Raw genomic sequence first — 22,867 nt, 5'->3', positions numbered from 1 at the left:
TGGAGTTCACGACAACTACACCAGCATTCGACATGTTAATCCATGGTCTGGTTATTCCATCATAGTCTATCATATATCATTGAAAAACCTCTGGAAAGGAAACAGATCTTCCATTATATCATATTGGACAGCTTTAAAGAAAAAGCTAAGGCTGCCCCTGTTTTTGTTTCACCCATTTTAACTGTCTATTATTCATTCCTGTAGAAATAAAGAAAAGTTTTCTTCCTTGTTTCAGAATGGTCATATTGCATATGTATCGTGTTGGGATTGAAAAACTGCCAGGTTTTCTGGTAACCGCTGAGTTGAAATTAAAATATTAGCATATATATATATATTAGTAACATGTCATTCTCAGATTTAATATAAAAGGTCAATGTTTCCAATTTTTTTGTCGTTTTCGATTCTTATATGTGTGCCAAAATCACGAAGATAGTATGCATGCATATTTCAAGTTCACTGATTGATCTATCCTTTGCTGGTCAGATATGTTAAACTTTCATGAAGACTAAACTCAAAGCACCAGAGATTTAATACACGTATCGATATCATTAATACATTAGGTTTAAGGTTTATCATCAATACACGTGAAAGATTGAGTTTAATATTAATTATCCGATCTCTTGTCTGAGATTCATACGCGTGTATATACAAATATATTTTATATATAAAGTGATGAATTTAAAATATTTTAAAAAATAAATATTCATATTAATTATTATAAATTTTCGTATGATATGGATACATATAAAATTTGGATATCAGGTGGACACTTGCGATAAAATGAATAATTAATATAAAAATTTAAACTTCAAAGTGACATATATCTTAAGTATGTTTTGCATCCGCCATTATATATATATATATATAAACTAACTCTTAAATGATCATTTTGATTCTTTTTAAAATATAGTCGTTGAAAAAGAATAAAAATACCTTAGATCATTGTTATAATGTTGTTAATGTCTCCATATATCATGAGATAAACTTAAATCTAAACTATGATTACTCTAAAAATTTAAAATTATTATATATTTTATATATCTTCAAACAAAATTTATTTTCATCGTCTCTAATTTTCTCCAAATATAAAATCCTACCTCCATTTTAACCCCGCGGTTAAGAAATGTTAGTAAGCTGAACAATTTTCGAAGTTTTTTAGAAAGAAAAAAAAAGCAGGAGGACCATATGTGCCACCGCTTACAATTCAACTGCGGAAACCCAAAACTAAAACTTCTCAAAGACCTCACTTTTGCACAGCTCCAGTGTTGAAGAAGATGATAAGGAGGAGCAGGGAAAGTTGTTTATTTACTTGGGATATTGGTTTTGGTATTTGCAACAATGGAAACAAGTGGAAAGCAATGCCCAAGGGTCAGTTTCATGTGGGTTTCCAGCAATGTATAACTTTGGGGACTCAAATTCGGACACTGGTGGGATCTCTGCGGCTTTAAATGAAATCCTTCAGCCGAACGGTGAAACCTTCTTTGGACATCCCGCCGGTAGGGCCTCCGATGGTCGACTCGTCGTGGGCAAGTGGCTTTTTCATTATTTTGTTTGATTTAACCTTTTGATTTACGTTATCTCTGGGTTTGAAGCTGAGAGTGAAGTTACCATACCTTGGTGCATATCTGGACTCAATTGGGACAAACTTCAGGCATGGTGCCAATTTTGCGACGGGTGGTTCATCGGTTAGACCACCTGGGTTTAGTCAATTCAATCTCGGGATTCAGATTTCACAGTTCATTCAATTCAAAGCTCGCACCACCACTCTCTATAATCAACTTAACCTTAATAGTAAGCCACTCATTCTCATGGATTAAGAAGAATTTTATGTTATTGGTCGAACTTATAAAATATTATATGCAAAAACAGATTATCAATAGAAAAATATGTACTTAAATCGTTTGAGAATTTGAAATTTTGGAGGGGATACCATCCCGCCAGCCCCCTCCGTCCATCCTGCTCTATCTATCTGTTTTTCTTATAATGTTGCTTCGTCTGTAATATTTCTTGATTAGAAACTAAACCTCTTTTTTGCAATGGTGAACTTTGATATCAGGAAGAATCGCTTTATCCATTAGCAATATTCCAAGGCCAGCCGAATTCTCACAAGCTTTATACACATATGATATTGGCCAAAATGATTTGGGTCATGGTTTCCAAACCATGTCAGAGAAACAAGTGCTGGATTCAATTTCCCATATTATAGGCGAGTTAGCCAAATCTATTCATGTAAGTTATTCAGTTTCGTTTCAGATTGAATTTGACTTAATCATTGTTTAGTCAAGCTCGAGCAGCTCTTGTCCAGGGTTAGAAAGAGTCAGAGTAACATAGGCTCTAAATACGGAGTATGGAGTGAGCCAAATTTAACCATCTATTTTGATTTGAGTAGCTCTTGAGGCAAATCAAGCTTTTTTATATTTAGTTAGTAGTAGAACTTATATTCGAACTCGAATTCAAGTATTAGTAATCAAGTTTGAAGTTAATTGTAAGAATCTAATTAATCTTTTGACAATATAGACGAGCTAAGTCGAACAAGCTCAAACATCTTCTTACAGCTTTAGTTCACCTGGGATGTATTAGAAATGTACAGTTGAACTATTAATAACTATCACTTGGCTGGTTTTCAGCAACTGTACAAAGAAGGGACAAGGTTCTTTTGGATACATAATACGGGTCCCCTTGGCTGCTTGCCGTATAATGTTATATATGGAAAAAAGGCTGGAAATCTCCATAAAAACGGATGCGTGAAGTCCCAAAATGAGGCAGCCATGGAGTTCAATAGTCAGCTTAAAGACGAGATCTCCTGGTTAAGAACTCAATTTCCTTTTGCCAAATTCACTTATGTTGACGTCTACTCAGCCAAATATGCTTTCATCAGCAACGCCAAGAACCTAGGTAAAACATCTTTGTTTTTAATTAATACATGTTTGAAAGTCTTTGTCATGCTGGTTGTGTTAGTTTGGGTTTGGACAGGAGTGTCGGATATGAATATGCTATGTTGTTTCGACTCTTCGTCTCCCCTCAAGTATGTGATATCAACAATCACTGTGAGTTACCGGATTTTAAGAATGATTACGATGAAGTAATTTGACTAAACCCTGAAATGTGCAAGTTTAGATTGAGTGTATGGAATGATGTTAGTTTCCGGATTTTACGTGATAAAAATGTCAATCTTGATAAGTTTCCGGATGTTTTAAGTATGTGCTATGAAGAATGATTACATGAAACAATTTGATTTTATCTTACTTTAAGGGTGCGTTTGGTTCACAGAATGTAAGATTACCAGTGAGAATAAAAGATTACCAAGGAATAGGATTACTGGGAATGTTGTATTTTGTGTTTGGTTGGTTTAGCAGGAATGTAAGATTACCGTGTTTGGTTAAAAGAATAAAAGATTATTGGAATGTATATTTGACCAAATTGTCCTTATTATATATTTGTATAATATTACAAATTGTAAAATATTTATATATTTTCTTTAAAAAATTAAATTCATAATATTTATATAATTTTTTTTACAAAATTAAAAATATAAAAAAAAGATTTAATGAAAGGGTAAATTTTTTTTAACCTCTGAACTTCATATAAAATTTTAATTATAGACTTTTTTTTGTAAATTTAAAATAATTTAAAGATAAATTTGTAATTTAACCTTCGTAGAATTTTTATTATTCAATGACAGAAAAATGATATTTTTGAAAAAAAAATAAAAATTTAAGGGCATTTTAGTCCAAAACGCCGATAATGTTACAATACATAAGGGAAGGGAGGTAATGACATTCCCGATAATATACTCCAAAAAATCTACTATTGGTAATAAAATATTATCGGAAATGAGATTCCTGGCCAACCAAACATGGGAAAGTAGGATTCTCATCCCATGGGAATCCCACAATCTTTGAACCAAACACCCCCTAAAAGAAACCATAAAAAACTTTAATTGTTTATTTAGACCTTATAAATATTTTTTATTGAATATATTTAACTAGAATGTGTTCGAGAAGTCACTTGGCGATTGGGTTATAATTGTTAATGAGTCCCCTGAATTTTAATATAATCACATAATATGGTTTAAATTTTAAATAATAAAACCGATTAACTTTTGTTTCTATAAATGTAGGACTAATCAAGTTGATTATTAAAAAGTAATAGATTAATGATATCATAGAGAAAAATATACCTTTTTCCAAAGGTTCTATTATCTTTATTTTTAGTGATTCCAAGGAAATCGAAAAGGGTTTGTATGGCCCAAAAAGTTTGACCAATAAGATAATGGCTTATATTCCATGATGAGTTATGACCACTTTTTTTCCCTCAAACTATTCCTGCAAAATGAAAAAGTTAGTTTCATTAGTTTCATTTTCCACTCCCAATCTCTTAAAATCTTAGGTCTGTTTGTTTGATGAAAACCAATTACGGAATTAGTTTTTTCTGAAATCTCGTGTTTGTTTCACGTAATTCGTTTTTTGAAAAATATTTTCCCATGTTTTTTTCACGTAATTCGTTTTCCAGAAAATGTTTTTCAGTAATTGGTTGGAGGAAAACTGATTAGTCGACGTAAAACATTTTTCTGGTCAACAGAATTTCTTTTGTGTTTTCTGGAAAATAACTTACGACCTGATTTTCCGTAAGTCATTTTCCAAACTTTTCACTTCAAAGAATAAATACTCAAAATAATTTTATTTTATGAATTTAATATTAATAAAATATTTTAATATCATTTTAATCAAAATATTAATTATTAAAATATTTAAAATATATTTCTAATTATATTATATTATATTTTAAATATTATAATAAAATAATCAATTCCATTATAATAATATAATATATTATATTATTTATTAATAAATTATTAATAAAATTTATATTATTTATTAATTTCATAGAAATAATATTATTAAATTATTAATAATGAATAATATTATTTATATATTTAATATTAATATAATAATCTAATAATATTTTAATAAAGATATTTAAAATATATTAATTATTATTTTTAAAATATAATATAACCTTATTACTTTAATAAATAATTAATATAATTTTTAATATTTTTATTTCAATAAAATATACCAATATTAATATTTTTATTAATAAAATTATAAAAATAATATTTAATAATAAATAAAGTATTTTAATATTTTTAAAATAATAATATTAAGTTTTATGATAAATAATATTATTTATTGTATTTAATATTTGTAATAAATAATTTTTAAAAAAACTCATCAACTAGTGGAAGAAAGGTTTAAACAACATCTTTCAGACATCGTAAAACGTTTTTAAGATGTTTTTCAGAAAAATGTAATTAATTTTACAGAAAACGTTTTTCAGAAATGTAATTTATTTTCCAGAATTCAATTTCCAGAAAATCAATTACAACCAAACAAACAGACCCTTAATCAAAACTTGAATTTATTGAACGGACTTAGTGATAAATGTTGGACCTTAGTGATAAAATAAAGTGTCTGAATTTGAAGAATAGCATTGTGTTATCAATGATTAAAAAAATCTCAATAAATATTAGATTGTAATCATTTTAGATTATTAAAAGAAAATCTTAAATACAGCATACATGGTTATATTTTAGCTATGAACAAGTTAATTTTTTAAAAAGGAAATAAAGTTGAGAATCTTTACAAATGGTAGACTTTTGTTTAGTTTATAGATAAAAAGCTATACTAGTTACCAACTAATCGAACCAACATCAACAAGTCATCTAGTTTTCTAAAAAAGTCAATTCAATCACACTACACATGACCTTTATCATTCACATGATCAAAATTGTGTAAAAGAGGTAGGGTAGAATCATAATTAATTGTTTGTACTATTCGAATTACCCGTATAATTTGAATTTTACATTCTAAACCAAATTATCAAACAATTATGCAAATTTAATGAAAAATTATAACGGTTTATCAAACAGATTTTAAATTATTGTTATTAACTCGATGATCAAATTGAATAAAAATCAATATAATGACTTATATCTCTAATTTAATAATTAATCTTGTTAGCACGAATTGAGTTATCTTAATGGTAAATCTCTAGAGATTCTATCATACGATTGAAAATTTTTAAGATATATATTATTTTATAATCCCTCTAAATTAATAATAAAAAGAAATATTTTCCTTAATTTCTGTTTTCTTCTTGAAGGCTTTATTTATATCACTAGAGAATATTGATATGATGGCCAAGCCAAGTTGACATCTATTTTAGAAAATTCTACCGTTACTACTGATTCTAAAAAGTATTTGTTATTAAAAAGGCTGAATTTTGGATTCATCAAGATGGCAAGTTGTGGTAGAGAAAATAGTTACTTATCTTTGTCAAAAAGTAAATAAGGGTCTTTGAACTTAATTTTTAATTATTTAACAATAAGTGACCAAACATCTATATATATATATATATATATATATATATATATATATATATATATATATATATATATATATATATATGATATATTTAAACCCGAAACATTTAAAGATAACAATTATACCTCTAACCAATGGAATCTATTGTCGCATACTATTAACCCTAATCTGAATATAGTGGTTGATCATCTTTTTATGTATATGATTTTTTTTGATGTTAATATTGGTTTGATTAATATGCCGTACACAAAATTGTGTGGGGGTTGTGGTTTGATTAGGGATGGGCATGGTTCGGGTTTTTGGTCCACCCGACCCGACCCGAGAACAAATGATCCTCCACCCGAGATCAGACCCGACATATAACTTAGAAACCCGACCTGAAATAATAAAAAAAATTATTTTTATTTAATAAAAACAGTGACTTAATTGAAAAAATTATATATAGAGGGGTATTATTGTAATTATTCATAAATATATAAGATAAAATTATATTTTTTGAGTCGGGTCGGATATTTTTCACCCTAAACACGAACTCAACCCGAACACCACACTTAAAAAAATCGACCTCAATTTTTTTTAAAAAAACCCGACCCGATCAAGTGGATCGGATCGGAACCCGTCGAGTCCGGGTGTAATACCCATCCCTAGGTTTGACAATGATAAATCGATGGAGTGTGGATTGGTCCAGATGAGGAAGGAAAGACAGGTGTCCTTTGACTTGCTTTTATATATGGGTATCTGCTTTAGGGTCAAAAGCTGACATTACCCCGTGTTTTCTTTCTTACGGCTCTCAAGTCAAACCCCCCTTTCCTTCTCCTACTTTAAATCTTTACCCGAAGACAAGGAGCGTAAGCTGCCTCATTCTTTCACCATTTGTAGGGAAAAACTTCGTCCATTTAATTATAAAATATAATACGTATTTTTATCTACACCCCACTTGTTTTAATTTGTTTTTGTTCCATGAGGTAGTGTGTGGCTTCCTATGTTAATGCGATAGGAGGAAAAGGAAATAAAGGAAGAGAGCGATTGGGAACAATGAAATCTTTGACCAAATCCCAAAGTGAAAAAGTGAGCCGTCGTCAATGTTTGCAAGAACTTTGTCAAAGTCGACCAAGAAAATCTCTTGTCCTAACAAAACAAGTTTGTTTTTAATCAGATGACCAAGAATTTACAGATTTGATATGAACCCCCACAAACGATATTGGAACAATAATCGATAGAGCCGACTCAGATTTTCGATTAACATGATCTAATTTAAGAGGCATGCTTTCTCCGCTCGAATTCGAGTTTAAAAAAGTTATATTCAAACCGAAACTCAATTTTAATTTGAGATAAAAAAAATTGCATGCCTCCGGACACAAATATAAAAAATCTTGGTTTTATTCAATAAAATAAGAACTTAATTGAAAAAATTATTGAGTTGGTATTATAACAATTGTTTCTAAATATATAAAAAAAATGTAGTATTATCTCGAGTTGGAGATTTTTATCATAAACTCAAATCTGACATGACTCGACTCTTTACAAAATTCAATCTAAATCCGATTATTTTAAAGAAACACAATTCTATTAGATCAAATCAAAACTCATTGAATTCAAATCAAATTAACATCTCTATACATAATGCTTAATTCAATTGATTTTGAATTAATCACTAAAAGAATTACAATATAAATAAAAAAAATAAAAGAGTTTGTTTATACAATTCACATATGATTTATAATCCACTATAATATTCTGAGTGCAAGAGATACAAATCTTCAAACTAATACACTTGCTAAACATTGACAATCTTTAAATAGATCACACATTATCTGTAAGACTTAAGATGTAAGTCTCTTTTAGTTAAATCTTTTAATCATTGTAAAGTTTTTCTATAACGTGACTGATCAAATCTTTCTTTTCGAACAAGAAATCTTCTATAAAGTCCATACCTGTTGAACAAGTAAACTTAAGTATCAAATCAATAATTTTTGAAAAAAAAAATCTACTCAAATAAGAAAACTTTATGATGGAATGTCTTAAAGTTTTCTGTTTTCAAAACAATTTGAATTCTTTTTTAACAATTCTAATATGATTACAAGGTGATATTCATGTATAGTTTCAAATCTAGATAAACTCACAGACACATGCATATAAAGATGCTTGAACTGTCATCATTTAAGGAGGAGAATATTTTCTTTACTACTGAGACCACTCTGAAAGTTCAAAAAACGATAAGAATCCTATAAAATAATCTTCATATTTATCTTCAGAATATGCTACCTAATATAAAATGATCCTCTAAAAAATGTTGAACACCATTTGAACAAAATATAACAGCAAAATAACTGTAATATGATGAGATGGAAACCGTGCAAATCAATATTTGATCCAATGTACATTGTCTCAACCACTATGATTTGCACCAACATAATTGAAATTTGTAAGCGGATAAATAAAGTTTATCACACACCCAGGGGCACATATGAATGTGAACATTCAAGAATGTCATGCACCTACACGTTCAAAAGAGAGGGATGTGGAGCAGACACACAGTGGAAGCAAATATTCTAGTTGATGAGTGGACCCTTTCGAGCATCTGGATTACCACGAATGTTCTGGTGCATATACAGCACGAAAAGCTCCAAAACTCCATAAGTAATTATTTTCTCAAGGAATCATCATTTAGTGTTCAAGTGGCAATATAAATACCCTCCCCCACTCCCCCTTTCTTCCTCACCTCAATCCAAGGTTTCAAAACCCTAAAATATTTCAGCCACACATTACATCAAATAAACCAGATATGGAGTCTGCAGATAACCTACGGTATAGTTCCATTTCCATTCTCCATCTTAAACTCCCAACTTGCTCATGTAAACCTGGGGATTCGTTGTTTGTGTTTATCATGGTTAAGAACATGACGAACTGTAATTACATCATTAATAGTGCAAACAACATACCGGAATGCAGTCTGAATGATTTAATGTTGTAATGCAGGAATAAATGTACAGCCTGCTTCAAACAGTACAACAGAATGGAACATCTCGTTGATCATATGAGAACTTCGTTTCATTCGGTTCATGAACCCACCTGTGGAGTTTGTAAGAAACACTGCCGATCCTATGAATCTCTACGGGAACATCTAATAGGTAAGTAATTCAAGTCATATATAAATATATATATATAGACTGACTCTTGGAACTTGACTCATGAAAACTACATATCTATACTTTGTTCATAAACATAGGTCCATTGCCTAAACAAGAATGCAAGAGCTTGTTCAACATCCGAGGGTGCAGATTCTGCTTAGCCATTCTGGATAGCCCTTATGCCCTTAGGGTTCATCAAGACAGATGCCAGCTCTCTGGAGTAAACTATGTATGTACAAGTTCAACTGTCCAAGTCAACTATATTTATTTTATGGATTTTTTGAGTTTTTTTACATGTTTTTTCTTAATATAGGGGATACTGGCTCATATGGCTAACTTGGGTCTTAGAGATGGTTTGACCATCGACAATGGTTATTCACGAGGATCCCAAGTGGTTGCACTCGCATGCAAAACTGTTGGTGGTGGCAGCGATAGGTCATTAGATCTTTGTGCAAGGGTTTGCATCATTGACGAAAATGAGAATATAATCTTCCATTCTTATGTGAAACCTCCTATTCCCGTTACAAGCTATAGGTATCATATTAAAATAATTTGGTTTAATTCTAATTATTTGTTTTTCTATAAGATGTCTATGTTCAATACATATTCAAACATGAATACGAAGATAATGATTTTTTTAAATATATGAAAAGAATTAAAAAAATTAAACAAATGCATATATATTTGACATTCTCACCTTAATCCTAACATAGGTTCCTTGTTTGAATCACTTTCAGGTATGAAACAACAGGCATTCGGCCAGAACATTTGAGAGATGCATTGCCATTGAGACAAATTCAAAGAAGGATTCAAGATTTCCTTTGTAATGGAGAACCAATGTGGAAAATTCGATCACCTAAAGGTGGAAAAGCCAGGATTCTCGTAGGCCACGGTCTCGATCATGACCTAGATAAAATGCAAGTTGAATATCCACCAGTCATGATAAGGTAAAAGTTTAAGAATGCTATATGTACATACAAAAGTCAACCTGCACTTTTCTTCCCAAGAGTTAATTTGCATATTCAGCTTTTTCAATCTCTATATTCTATGTTCTCGGACTTTCATTTTTATGAAATATTCATTTAAGATATTTGTATCCAACTCATATATTCTAAATATAAATATAAAATTAGAATATATATATATTCATATCCGATACTCACATTTAATATTAATAACGTTTAAGTTATTGTTTTTTCTTTTAGGATATAAGCTCAATGATGAAATTAATCTATCAGATTGTTTGCCTACAGGGATACTGCAAAATATCCACCTTTAATGAAAACAAGCAAACTTAGCAACTCACTCAAGTACTTAACTCAAACATATCTGGGGTAAGTATAAAATATAGATAATCTATTTTTCTCCTTATATGATTCGTGTTCATATCGTATATCGATCGATCGTGATCATTAACGAGAGATGGATACATCATCTTCTGTGATCAGATATGACATCCAAAATGGCATTCAAGACCCTTATGAAGACTGTGTTGCAACCATGAGGCTTTACCTGAGGATGAGAAGACAAGTTCACAGGAGACAAGACAGTCTGCTGGCTTCCGATCCTCAAAATCGGAACAACTTCTCATCGTGGAGGCAAGGTGAGCTCGAGAGGATGTCCCCTGAAGAAATGCTAGCGATCTCAAGATCTGATTACTACTGTTGGTGCTTGGATTCTGCATGAAACCTTTGACAAATGGCAGCATTCTAAAAGAGAAAATATGAGAGAGTTTTCCAGTATTTCTTCCCCCATCACTTATATTAGCAATAAGAAGGAAGTATATTTGTTATTTCCATAAATAATTTGTATTAGTAAACAATTTCTTGGATTGTATGTACGTATGTAGCATTATAAAATATGCAATCATCTAAATAATGGTATCATATGACAATTCCATTACCATCTTCCCATATCTTACATTGTTAATTTGACATCTTCCACCCTTATCATAAACTAGGAATCTAAGCCATTGAAACTTCAAGGATTAAGTCTGTTAGTTTATATACACACTTTTGAAAGTATTATCTAATGAAGTTTGAGATTCGACTTCCATCATTTCCTTTGTTCATAGGCTAAACCTTTAAGGCAATATATCTAACACATTGTAAACAGAAGTGCCTACTGTGAAGAATGCTCAATTGATCACTTGAGTGATTAGCCATTTATATAAAAACTACCCCCAAAAAAAATGGGGTAAACTGTGCATTTAGTACCTAAAATTTTACTTTTGGTACATTTTAGTACCTGAAGTTTCAGTTTTTACAAAATCATACCTAAAATTTAGTTTTTGTTTCATTTTAGTATCCCGCCGTTAAAATTTAACGGCAGAGCTGACATGGCATTTTAATTATTTTTTAATTTTTTAAATTATTTTTATATTAATATTTAATTAATTTTATTCAATAATAAGGTGGTGACACGAACCTGGGTCTCCTAGGGGAAGGGAAGTGCTCAACCGACTGAGCTAGCATAGGTAATTGGATATAAATGCCAAAGTATATATTTACCTTAAAATATCTCATAAAATATTCAAGCATTTAATCACTAAATAAAATTAAGAATTAATTAATACATACCAAAATTTATTTAGCATATAAAAATATTAAATTTAAATTAAATATTTTTTATTTTATTTTAAAATAAAAAATAATTAAATAATTATTTATATATTTCATAAGATCAATATTATTTTATTTTAAAATAATATGTATTGTATCGTAAGTAATTTAAAATATATGTATTAAACTTAATTTTTTATAAGTTAAATGATAGTTTTGGTATGTATTAAATTAATTCTTAATCTTATTTAGTAATTAAATGCTTGAATATTTTGTGAGATGTACTAAGTAGGAATCATAGATCTAACAAATTTCTTTCATTTTATAGTGATAGTTTGATATAAGTTAAATATTTATTTTGCCATATAGATCTAATTACCTGTCCTAGCCCAGTTGGTTGAGCACTTCCTCTGGGAGTTTAAACTTTGTTTTGTTTCTAATAAGGTGGTGACATGTTTAATATAAATAATAAATTAAAATTTTAAAAATACTTAAAATGCCACGTCAGCTATGCCGTTAAATTTTAAATGATGGACGCTAAAATGAAACAAAAACTAAACTTTAGGTATGATTTTGTAAAAATTGAAACTTCAGGTACTAAAACATATCAAAAGTGAAACTTTAAGCACTTAGTTTACCCATAAAAATTCAAACATATATATAAAGACACTTGCCATGAAATATGGAATCAAAACAATATTTGAAATCTCTAATGAAAAATTTACCAGTGATTTTCAGCAATTATCAGGTGCTTGTTATGTTGGGTTTGCTAGAGATTGCAAGTTTTATCCCACGATGATCAGTTGGGGAGTTTGGAATTTGAACAACTCGTTTTCATATGTTTCAGGATAAAATTTTACCATGGATGTGGCATCGTCTTCTCCTCACGGTTAAAATTGATTCCCTTTTATTAGGACCAGTTAACACTCACAAGTTAATCGTAGCTCTCATTGGTTTCTACTGAAATCAGATTTCCAGGAATTCAAACCCAGTTTTCCTAGGCTTTCTTATTAGTTGTCATGCAACTAATAATAGTTGCATAATGCATAATAATGATTCATAATGCATTGTAACAACAACAACAACAACAACAAAACCCAATTCCCATATGTATGGGGTAAGGGGAGGTAGGGTAGTAGGCTGCCCCCCAACGCCAGGTTGAGAATAGCTTCCGTGAAAGACCTCCGGCAGTCAAAAAATTAAAAATATAGATAAAATGCAATGCATATATAAATAATTACATAAATACATAGCTAAACAGTATTCATATGCAGTCATTAATACCATATGTGCTTCTGTAATGGGGAGTAATCCCTGCAAAATAATCCCTGCGAAAGAATCTCTGTATATAGACAGAAACATAAGACCCGGCTAAATTTATACAGAGGAAACATGACGAGAATGATACACAGAAGACAATGATATCAAGCCCAGTTCTAATCATTCATAAATACCAATAACAGAAAAGTATAAAAAGTAAAAGTCATGGAAATTACTACAAATGCCTTTAAAAGAAGACAAAGATGATACACCCTATAGATTGGACCCACACTACTCGACTACCCTAGTCTTAAGCCTCCATAATTTCCTATCATAGGTCATGTCTTCGGTAAGGCCTAAATCCATCAAATCAGATCTCAAGCAGTCATCCCACTTCCGCATTGGTCGTCCTTTCCTTCTGGCATCGTCGACTGTAATCGACTCTACCCTCCTGACCGCATCCGACGGTAGTCGCCTAAGGACGTGCCCAAACCACCGTAGTCTTCCCTCCCTCAATTTTTCGGAAACAGACACCACCCCTAAGGACATCCTAATAGCAGAGTTTGTCGTCATATCCCACAGAGTCCTACCACATGTCCATCAAAGCATTCTCATTTCAGCGGCCTCTATCCTCCTTACGTGATCCTTCTTGGGTGCCCAACATTCTGATCCATACAACAGCGCTGGTCTTATTGCCATTCTATAAAATTTTCCCTTAAGTTTTAGAGGCACCTTCTTGTCACACAAAACTCCACTCATAATGCATTGTAAGTTGGCAACAATAATGATTCATAGTTGGCACTAATAATGGTTGAAAAGTGACATGGCAAAATTATACATTTTTAGTCATTGTATTTTAGGGTATTAACAAGATTAGTCCTTAAGCTTCAACTATAAATACCCTTGCTCATTTAGCTTCAAAATCATCCCAAAGTATTCTAGTTTTCTTCCAATACTAGAGAGAATTTAGAGAGTTTCTTGAGAGTTGTTTTTTCATTTTTTTATCAAGAGAGAATTATCATTGTTTTCTCCTTAGTAGATCGAGAGAGGTTGTAATTCCTATTTTCTCATAGTGAAATTCTTCTACCGTTGCCCGTGGTTTTTACCCTATATTATTTAGGGGTTTTCCACGTAAATTTTGTGTCTTATTTATCTTCATTTTTATTTTATCAAATTATCAGTTGTGATTTGCTCAATCCGATAGCCGTCTTCCGCAATAATTGGTATCAGAGCCAGATTTGAGTGTGTAATATCTGCTTATTGTCTTTATAGTTGCCACCAAAAGGTGAATCCTCCAACATAAGAAAGTAAGAAGGTATTACCCATTCTTTGAAGGTTCCAAAGAACTATTCACGATAGTGAAATAGTGGGAGCTATCCGTAAAAGAAGCTATGGCAACGAAATTTTCTATTGAAAAATTCAATGGGATAAATTTCTGATTGCGGAAATTGAAGATGAAGGCCATCCTGAGGAAAGACGATTATCTAGCAATTATCAGTGAAAGGCCGGTAGATTTCATAGATGACAACAAATGGATCGAAATGAACGAAAATACTATGGCAAACTTTCATCTAGCATTAGCAGATGAAGTATTGTCAAGCATCGAGGAGAAGAAGACAACTAAGGAGATATGAGATCATCTCACCAAATTGTACGAGGCCACATCATTGCACAGTAAAATTTTCCTTAAGAGGAAATTGTACACTCTTCGGATGCCAGAATCTACTTCAGTGATGGAGCACTTAAACACACTGAACACGTTATTTTTCTCAGCTTACATCCTTAAGATGTACAATATGAGAACAAGAACGTGCTGAACTTCTACTTCAAAGTCTACCTGATTCGTATGATCAACTCATCATCAACTTGACAAATAGTAATGTCACCAGTCTAGTCTTCGATGACGTTGCAGCTGCTGTTCTACAATAAGAAAATCAGCGCAATAACAAGGAAGACAGACAAGTAAATCTGCAACAAGCAGAAACATTGACAACGATGAGAGGGAGATCAACAGAACGTGGCCAAAGTAACAGTCACAAACATGGTAGATCGAAGTCGAGGAGCAAGAAGAATTTCAAGAGCTACAATTTTGGAAAGAAGGGTCACTTGAAGAAGGATTATTGGAGTCTAAATAAAAACTCCAATCCACAAGGCAATACCGCAAACACTTCAGATGATGAAGATGATTTATATTGTGAATCATCAACCACCGTGGAAGGTAGCAAGAGATATGCAGATACATGGCTCATTGATTCAGGAGCAACATATCACACGACCTCAAGAAGAGAATGGTTCCATCATTTTGAATCTGTCTCAGGAGGATCTGTGTATAGTTTCAATGATCATGCCTTAGAGATCGTTGGCATGGGAACCATCAAATTAAAGATGTATGATGGAACAATCAAAATTGTTCGAGATGTACGATACGTGAACGGCCTGAAGAAAAATTTATTATCCTACGGATTGTTGGATAATAATGCAAGCAAGATTGAAACACATAAAATGAATCATGAAGGTGTTCCGTGGAGCGCTTGTGGTGCTGAAAGGTGAAAAGATAACAACAAACTTATATATGCTGAAGGGAGAGACTTTGCTAGAAGTAAAATCCTCTGTTGCCTCATGTAGTTCAGATTCTACAATGCTATGAAATCAGAAACTTGGACACATGTCAGAACAAGGAATGAAAGTCCTTGTGGAGCAAAAGCTACTTCCAGGCTTAACAAAGGTAACACTTCCTTTGTGTGAGCATTGCATAACAAGTAAGCAACACCGATTGAAATTCACCAAATCAAATTCTAGAGGCAAAAGTTTCTAGAATTGGTTCACTCTGACGTATGGCAAGCACCAGTTACATCTCTAGGCGGAGCAAAATACTTTGTCTCATTTATTGATGACTACTCCATGAGATGTTGGGTGTACCTTATTAAGAAGAAGTCAGATGTGTTTTCAACTTTCAAAAACTTTAAGGCGCGGGTGGAACTTGATTCTGGAAATAAGATCAAGTGTTTCAGAACATATAATGGAGGAGAATACACAAATGAAGAATTTGACGACTTTTGCAGGAAAGAAGATATCAAAAGACAGTTCAAAGTGGCGAACACTCCTCAATAAAATGGAGTGGCAGAGCAGATGAACAGAACCTTGTTAGAAAGAACAAGAGCAATGTTGAGGGATGCAAGCTTAGAAAAATCATTCTGGGCAGAAGCAGTCAAAACCACTTGTTATTTCGTGAATCGAGCTCCATCAACTGCAATAGAGCTGAAGACACCAATGGAGACGTGGACTGGTAAATCAGTTGATTATTCAAACCTCCATGTATTTGGAAGTATTGTGTACGTGATATACAACTCCCAAGAAATTTTAAAGTTGGTTCCAAAATCCAGGAAACGCAAATTCCTGGGGTATGCTGATGGAGTAAAGGGGTATCGCTTGTGGGATCCCACTGCCCGCAAAGTGATTATCAGTAGAGATGTTATCTTTTTTTTTTGGATAATTCGATTTTATTACCCAAAGATCTGTATAAAAACAGATTGTTCAAGAATACAAATAGTATCTACTTACAGCAGAACAGAATATCAGCTATTCAATACCCCAATGATTACAAAGCATAGTATTAACACTATCATTCCTATTAATTCTTCTACCCCTTAGTTGGATAGCAACAGTGTGTTTTACAGCATGGAGTAATGCTTCAAAATTCCGTGAGCATCCCTGGAATAGCCTTTTGTTCCTCTCCTCCCAAACAGTGTAAATAAATGTTGTCCAAGCTAATTTCAAAATTATAGTGAGCAAGGATCTACCTTTCCAAGCATCACAAGCCCAAGCTAAGTGATTTCCCCATGTACGTGATGTCCTTCGCATGCCATTGAGGATGATAACCGCATCCCATAGAGAAATAGCCAAAGGACATTGAATGAATAAATGATCTCTAGTTTCCATCGAGTCATTACAAAGCACACATTTGTCATCGATATCAAACCCAAAACGTTTCAGTCTGTCTTTAGTTGGGAGTCTGTCTAATAAGGCCATCCATGCAATAATACTAAACTTAAGAATATGGAGAGGGAACCAGATCAGTTTGTGCCACACCCCTTTTGCCCCTTTGTTTCGAATCAGTAGCCAAATATCCTTAATTTTCTGCACACCAGATGTTAGCACATGGAAAGCTTGGAGTCTCATTCTAAGTAAGCGTTGAAAGCTCCAAGTAGTATTAATAGAATCGTTCATGTTCCAAAAATCAGAATCCTTGATTGCATAATTTTTTATCCAGGCAATCCACAAGGAACCTTCACCCGCTAGTAAAGTTCAGTGACCATTACTATACTTTACCCTTTTTTTTAATTCCAACATATAACTTTTTGGGTAAAGTATAGTAATGGTCACTGAACATTTCTGAAGCTTGCATTTAGGTCCCCCAACTTTTAAAACTTGCAATACAGTCCCCCAACATTTATTCCGTTTGCAATATGGTCCCCAACTTAAATAACTGTTAGAAAATTAGGGTAAATTATATAAACGGTCATTGAACTTTTTAGGCACTTGAATTTAGGTCCCCAACTTTTAAAATTTTCAAAACAGTCCCCCAATAATTTTATTTTCTTATTAAATATAGATGTATAGAAAATATAAATGATTCAATTTATATTTAAATGTATGAATCATTTATATTTTTGATATATTTTATTTTTCTTGTATAAACTAGTATTTAAAATATGTTTATATTTTAATCAAAATATTTCAATATACGAATAAAAATATATTTATATAAATGTATATTTATATTTAGATGTATAAATAAAAAATATATTCATATATTAATGTATGAATCATTTATATTTTTTGAATATTTTATTTTTAATAAGAAATTAAAATTATTAATTATATTAGAAATACTCAACTTAAGATTATATATATAATCATGAATTATAAATATGAAAAATATAAATATTAAATATTAAATTTAGTTTAAAAATATATAAATCTTAAATTTATTCTTTTAAAATATTGTATCAACTAATATTTAAAAAATATATTAAATCTATCAAACAATTTATCAAATATAAATTTTTTATTGTAAAAAATATAATATTTTCCCATCATTTATTGCTTTCAAATTTTTTGCCGAAGTTCAAATCTCATTATTTCCGTTTTCCATTATATTCTTTTTTTTCTGGCATTGGTCATACTATTAGTATATGTATTATTGTATATCTCTTAACACAAACGATGGTGTTAGCTTAGTGGCTCCACCCTGTATCTTTCATTTGCGTGACTCAGGTTTGAGTTTGCCCAAGACCCAAATTTTACTTCTTTGTAACTTAATTTTCTTCTAATTAGGTGGTGACATGTGTCACCAATAACATATATCATGATCATGTGTTAACATATGTCAGATCATGGTTAAATGATTAATTTATTAAATTTTATTTAATTTAGGACCAAATTGATAGCATATATAAATAATTAGATGGTGACATGCGTCACCAATGACACGTGTCATGATCATGTGCTAACACATGTCAGATCCTAATTAAATGATTAATTTATTAAATTCTATTTAATTTAGGACCAAATTGATTTTATAAATAATAAAGATTGAATGTATAATAATGTCAATTCCTTTTAACTGCCACTTCATCATTTGTATCAATTGGTAACGACTAGTGGCTTAGTTGAAATAGTTAAATAATTATGTTGTATGATTGATAAATTTAAAAGATCGATGACAAAAGTAAAAAGGGCTAGATAGTTAAGTTGTCAACCTAGTAGTTTACACTTTTATTTATACGTCAAAATAACATTTTATAAATTTAAAATTCGAATTATTTTCAACCTCTTCTATATCCTAACTACTTTTTTTAATTAAATTTTTTTTTCAACAGATAAGAATTATACTATTATATTTATATAAAAAATACGTATCACATGAAATAAGATGAAATTAAATAATAATAAATCTGACATAATTGAATTTAATTGAATTATTTTGGAATTTAGGGTTGAGAATGAAATTGAATTACTTTGGAAATTGGGGTTTAGAATGAAATTGAGGACTGTTTTGCAAGTTTTAAAAGTTGGGGGACCTAAATTCAAGTATCTGAAAAGTTCAATAACCTTTTATATAATTTACCCTAATTTCTAACGGTAGTTTAAGTTGGGGGACCATATTGCAAACGGAATAAATGTTGGGGACTGTATTGCAGGTTTTAAAAGTTGAGGGACCTAAATGCAAGCTTCAGAAATGTTCAGTGACCATTACTATACTTTACCCTTATTTTAATGCAAAACTAGAATTTTCTTTTGGTGGGCTGCTATACTTTTCTCCCAAAACGAGTTTTATGAGGGGGAAAAAAACGGAGGACTAAATGCTTTCAAAAGTTTGATCTTTGCAGAAAAGAAACAAATTTTGTTTTTTTTTGTCTGATCATCTTGTTTGCAGAGGGGATTGTGATGGCTGCTAGTATAGCTTATATAGGTGGCCATTTGCAATATGGGGTGAACCTTTGCAAGGGGCAAAGTTATAAACAAGCTGTCTGGGTTCCTGGTGTCACATTCAATGGATGCCTTCAAAGAGAACTCTCATGGTATTTCTTAAGAATCTTGGTTTTACTCTATATTTGTTGAGTAAATGTTAGAGATTTTGTGAAGGATCTTTAGCTTTAATGTGGTGTTTCAGTTTTAAGCAAAGCGTCTAACTATATCCAGGGATTCTTTTTGGGAGATTTTTCAGGTCATGTGGGGTATCTAAGTTTCCGCAGATCAGTCAGTGTAATTTGTTTCGATCTCCATCGAACAAAAAATTGAAGTCCTTTAGGACATTCACCGCTTCAGCTTACTTGAGAGATGGTACAACAAAGTATTTCGATTTTGCTGTCATTGGCAGTGGAGTTGCAGGACTTCGTTATGCCCTCGAAGTTGCGAAACATGGATCCGTTGCGGTGATCACCAAGGCTGAGCCTCATGAGAGTAATACGAACTATGCACAAGGTGGTGTTAGTGCTGTGCTGTGCCCTTCTGATTCCATTGAGAGTCACATGCGGGATACAATTGTAGCAGGGGCTTACCTCTGTGATGAGGAGACTGTTAAAGTTAGTTCTGAGTTCTTTCTTTAATTCAAGGTTAGTCTTCATCAAATCCTGACCGAGGTTTCCTTCGAATTTGGTCTAATTGTTCAGATTGTCTGTACCGAAGGACCTGATAGAATCCGAGAATTGATTGCAATGGGGGCTTCATTTGACCATGGTGAGGATGGAAATTTGCATCTAGCAAGGGAGGACCACCGAATTGTTCATGCTGCTGACATGACTGGGCGAGAGATTGAACGGGCTCTACTTGAGGCAGTCATCAACGATCCTAATATTTCTGTTTTCAAACACCATTTTGCGATCGATTTGCTTACTTGTCAGGTTCAAATTTGCTCCCCTTCATTGATGATAAATTTATATTATATCTTTGGCGGAGATGGACAATCAAGGCATGTAGAAGATTATGCTAAAACAAAAGGCTTTGATGGCTTGCAGGATGGTTTGGACACTGTTTGTCATGGTGTTGATGCTTTAAATACCGAAACACAAGAGGTGACTACAGGGTCTATCTTAATAGTTGTTCTCGACTTCCATTTTGTATCACGTTTCTGAATATATTCCATATATGTAGCTCGAAACCAATTATTCTTTATTTTTCTTCTCCCTGGATCTTGCAGGTTGTCCGCTTTATTTCTAAGGCAACTTTACTAGCATCTGGTGGTGCAGGACATATCTATCCATCAACAACGAATCCTCTGGTACACTTTGTTCGAGTTTCTCGATTCCATTGTTTCCTTTGTTTTTTGCTTTATCGCTTGAAGTGACGTTAATTGATTCATTATAAATGATATAGGTGGCGACTGGGGATGGGATGGCCATGGCACATCGAGCTCAAGCTGTGATTTCAAACATGGAGTGGGTCATAATAATCTATTCAATTAATTCTCTTTTTCTAAATGTCTTCTATACAAGATACAATGTAGTACTATTGTTAACGATAATCCATAATGATGCAAAATCATTATATTAAATGAGATCATCTTTTGGTTTATGATGTACAAATAGATTCGGGTTGCTGGCTCTTCTTTTACTGTTTTTATTGAACAATTGTTTCTCAGATTTGTGCAGTTTCACCCAACAGCCTTGGCTGATGAAGGTCTTCCTGTCAAGCCGAAGAAAACTCGAGAAAACGCATTTCTTATCACTGAAGCTGTAAGAGGTGATGGAGGCATCCTCTACAATTTAAGCATGGAACGGTTTATGCCCTTGTATGATGGGAGGGCTGAGCTTGCTCCAAGGGATGTGGTGGCAAGAAGTATCGACGATCAACTCAAAAAGCGCAATGAGAAGTATGTGTTGCTTGATATAAGTCATAAACCGAGAGAAAAGATCCTCTCCCACTTCCCGAACATTGCTAATGAATGCCTCCAGCATGGCCTCGATATAACTCAGCAGCCAATTCCTGTGGTTCCTGCTGCCCATTACATGTGTGGAGGAGTCCGTGCTGGGCTCCAAGGAGAGACGAGCGTGCACGGCTTGTACGTAGCTGGTGAGGTTGCATGCACAGGCTTGCATGGAGCAAATAGACTTGCTAGCAATTCATTACTTGAAGCTTTAGTTTTCGCACGAAGAGCTGTCCAGCCCTCAATTGATCACATTAAGAGTTCTAATCTAGATCTCAGGGCTGCGGACTTGTGGACCCGACCCTTGGTCCCGAAATCACTTGGAAGTGATGTGATGCACAAAATACTGAGGTCGACAAAGGAAGTGAGGAAAGAACTTCAATCAGTAATGTGGAAATATGTCGGGATTGTCTGATCGACAACAAGACTACAAGAAACCGAGCAAAAAATCAGCGAGTTGGAGGCCAAATGGGAAACGTACTTATTCGAGCACGGGTGGCAGCAAACAATGGTGGCACACGAGGCTTGTGAAATGAGGAACCTCTTTTGTTGTGCAAAGCTTGTGTTGAGCAGTGCTCTCGCAAGGCACGAGAGTCGTGGACTTCACTACATGATCGATTTTCCTCATTTGGAGGAAAGTAAGAGGTTACCAACGGTGATTTTCCCGAGTTCCGGTACAACGAGTACATGGAGTTCACGACAACTACACCAGCATTCGACATGTTAATCCATGGTCTGGTTATTCCATCATAGTCTATCATATATCATTGAAAAACCTCTGGAAAGGAAACAGATCTTCCATTATATCATATTTGGGACAGCTTTAAAGAAAAAGCTAAGGCTGCCCCTGTTTTTGTTTCACCCATTTTAACTGTCTATTATTCATTCCTGTAGAAATAAAGAAAAGTTTTCTTCCTTGTTTCAGAATGGTCATATTGCATATGTATCGTGTTGGGATTGAAAACTGCCAGGTTTTCTGGTAACCGCTGAGTTGAAATTAAAATATTAGCATATATATATATATATATTAGTAACATGTCATTCTCAGATTTAATATAAAAAAGGTCAATGTTTCCAATTTTTTTGTCGTTTTCGATTCTT

General features: G+C 32.5%; 2 protein-coding genes and 1 pseudogene across 2 annotated transcripts; all 3 read left to right on the top strand.

Annotated features, from left to right (window-relative positions):
• Positions 1-1,257: 1,257 nt before the first annotated feature.
• Positions 1,258-3,217, top strand: LOC120196961 (GDSL esterase/lipase At3g27950-like; the record flags this gene model as incomplete). Its single annotated transcript, XM_039198632.1, has 5 exons — positions 1,258-1,549; positions 1,605-1,791; positions 2,057-2,229; positions 2,628-3,025; positions 3,118-3,217. Coding segments are annotated over 5 exons (1,150 nt in total), but the record flags the coding sequence as incomplete, so codon positions are not given.
• LOC120196939 lies at positions 1,990-22,520 on the top strand (annotated as a pseudogene).
• On the top strand, positions 9,120-11,381 carry LOC120196951 (RNA exonuclease 4-like). Its single transcript, XM_039198622.1, has 8 exons — positions 9,120-9,194; positions 9,366-9,517; positions 9,616-9,746; positions 9,831-10,051; positions 10,255-10,464; positions 10,771-10,851; positions 10,966-11,248; positions 11,285-11,381. The coding sequence occupies exons 1-7, from the start codon at positions 9,172-9,174 to the stop codon at positions 11,201-11,203; spliced, it is 1,056 nt and encodes a 351-aa protein (XP_039054553.1). The 5' UTR covers positions 9,120-9,171; the 3' UTR covers positions 11,204-11,248; positions 11,285-11,381.
• Positions 22,521-22,867: the final 347 nt, after the last annotated feature.

The sequence above is a fragment of the Hibiscus syriacus genome, unplaced genomic scaffold, assembly GCF_006381635.1.
Source record: "Hibiscus syriacus cultivar Baekdansim isolate YM2019G1 unplaced genomic scaffold, ASM638163v2 tig00004752_pilon, whole genome shotgun sequence".
In the NCBI taxonomy this organism is placed as follows: Eukaryota; Viridiplantae; Streptophyta; class Magnoliopsida; order Malvales; family Malvaceae; genus Hibiscus; species Hibiscus syriacus.
The sequence above is the reverse complement of the archived record's forward strand: the minus strand, read 5'-3'. Positions and strand labels throughout refer to the sequence as shown.

Excerpts from the sequence above, each read along its gene's own strand:
- LOC120196951 (XM_039198622.1), top strand. The coding sequence starts at position 9,172 with ATGGAGTCTGCAGATAACCTACG. Across the intron at positions 10,052-10,254 it reads ATTCCCGTTACAAGCTATAG|GTATGAAACAACAGGCATTC; the intron begins GTATCATATTAA and ends AATCACTTTCAG. Across the intron at positions 10,465-10,770 it reads TATCCACCAGTCATGATAAG|GGATACTGCAAAATATCCAC; the intron begins GTAAAAGTTTAA and ends GTTTGCCTACAG.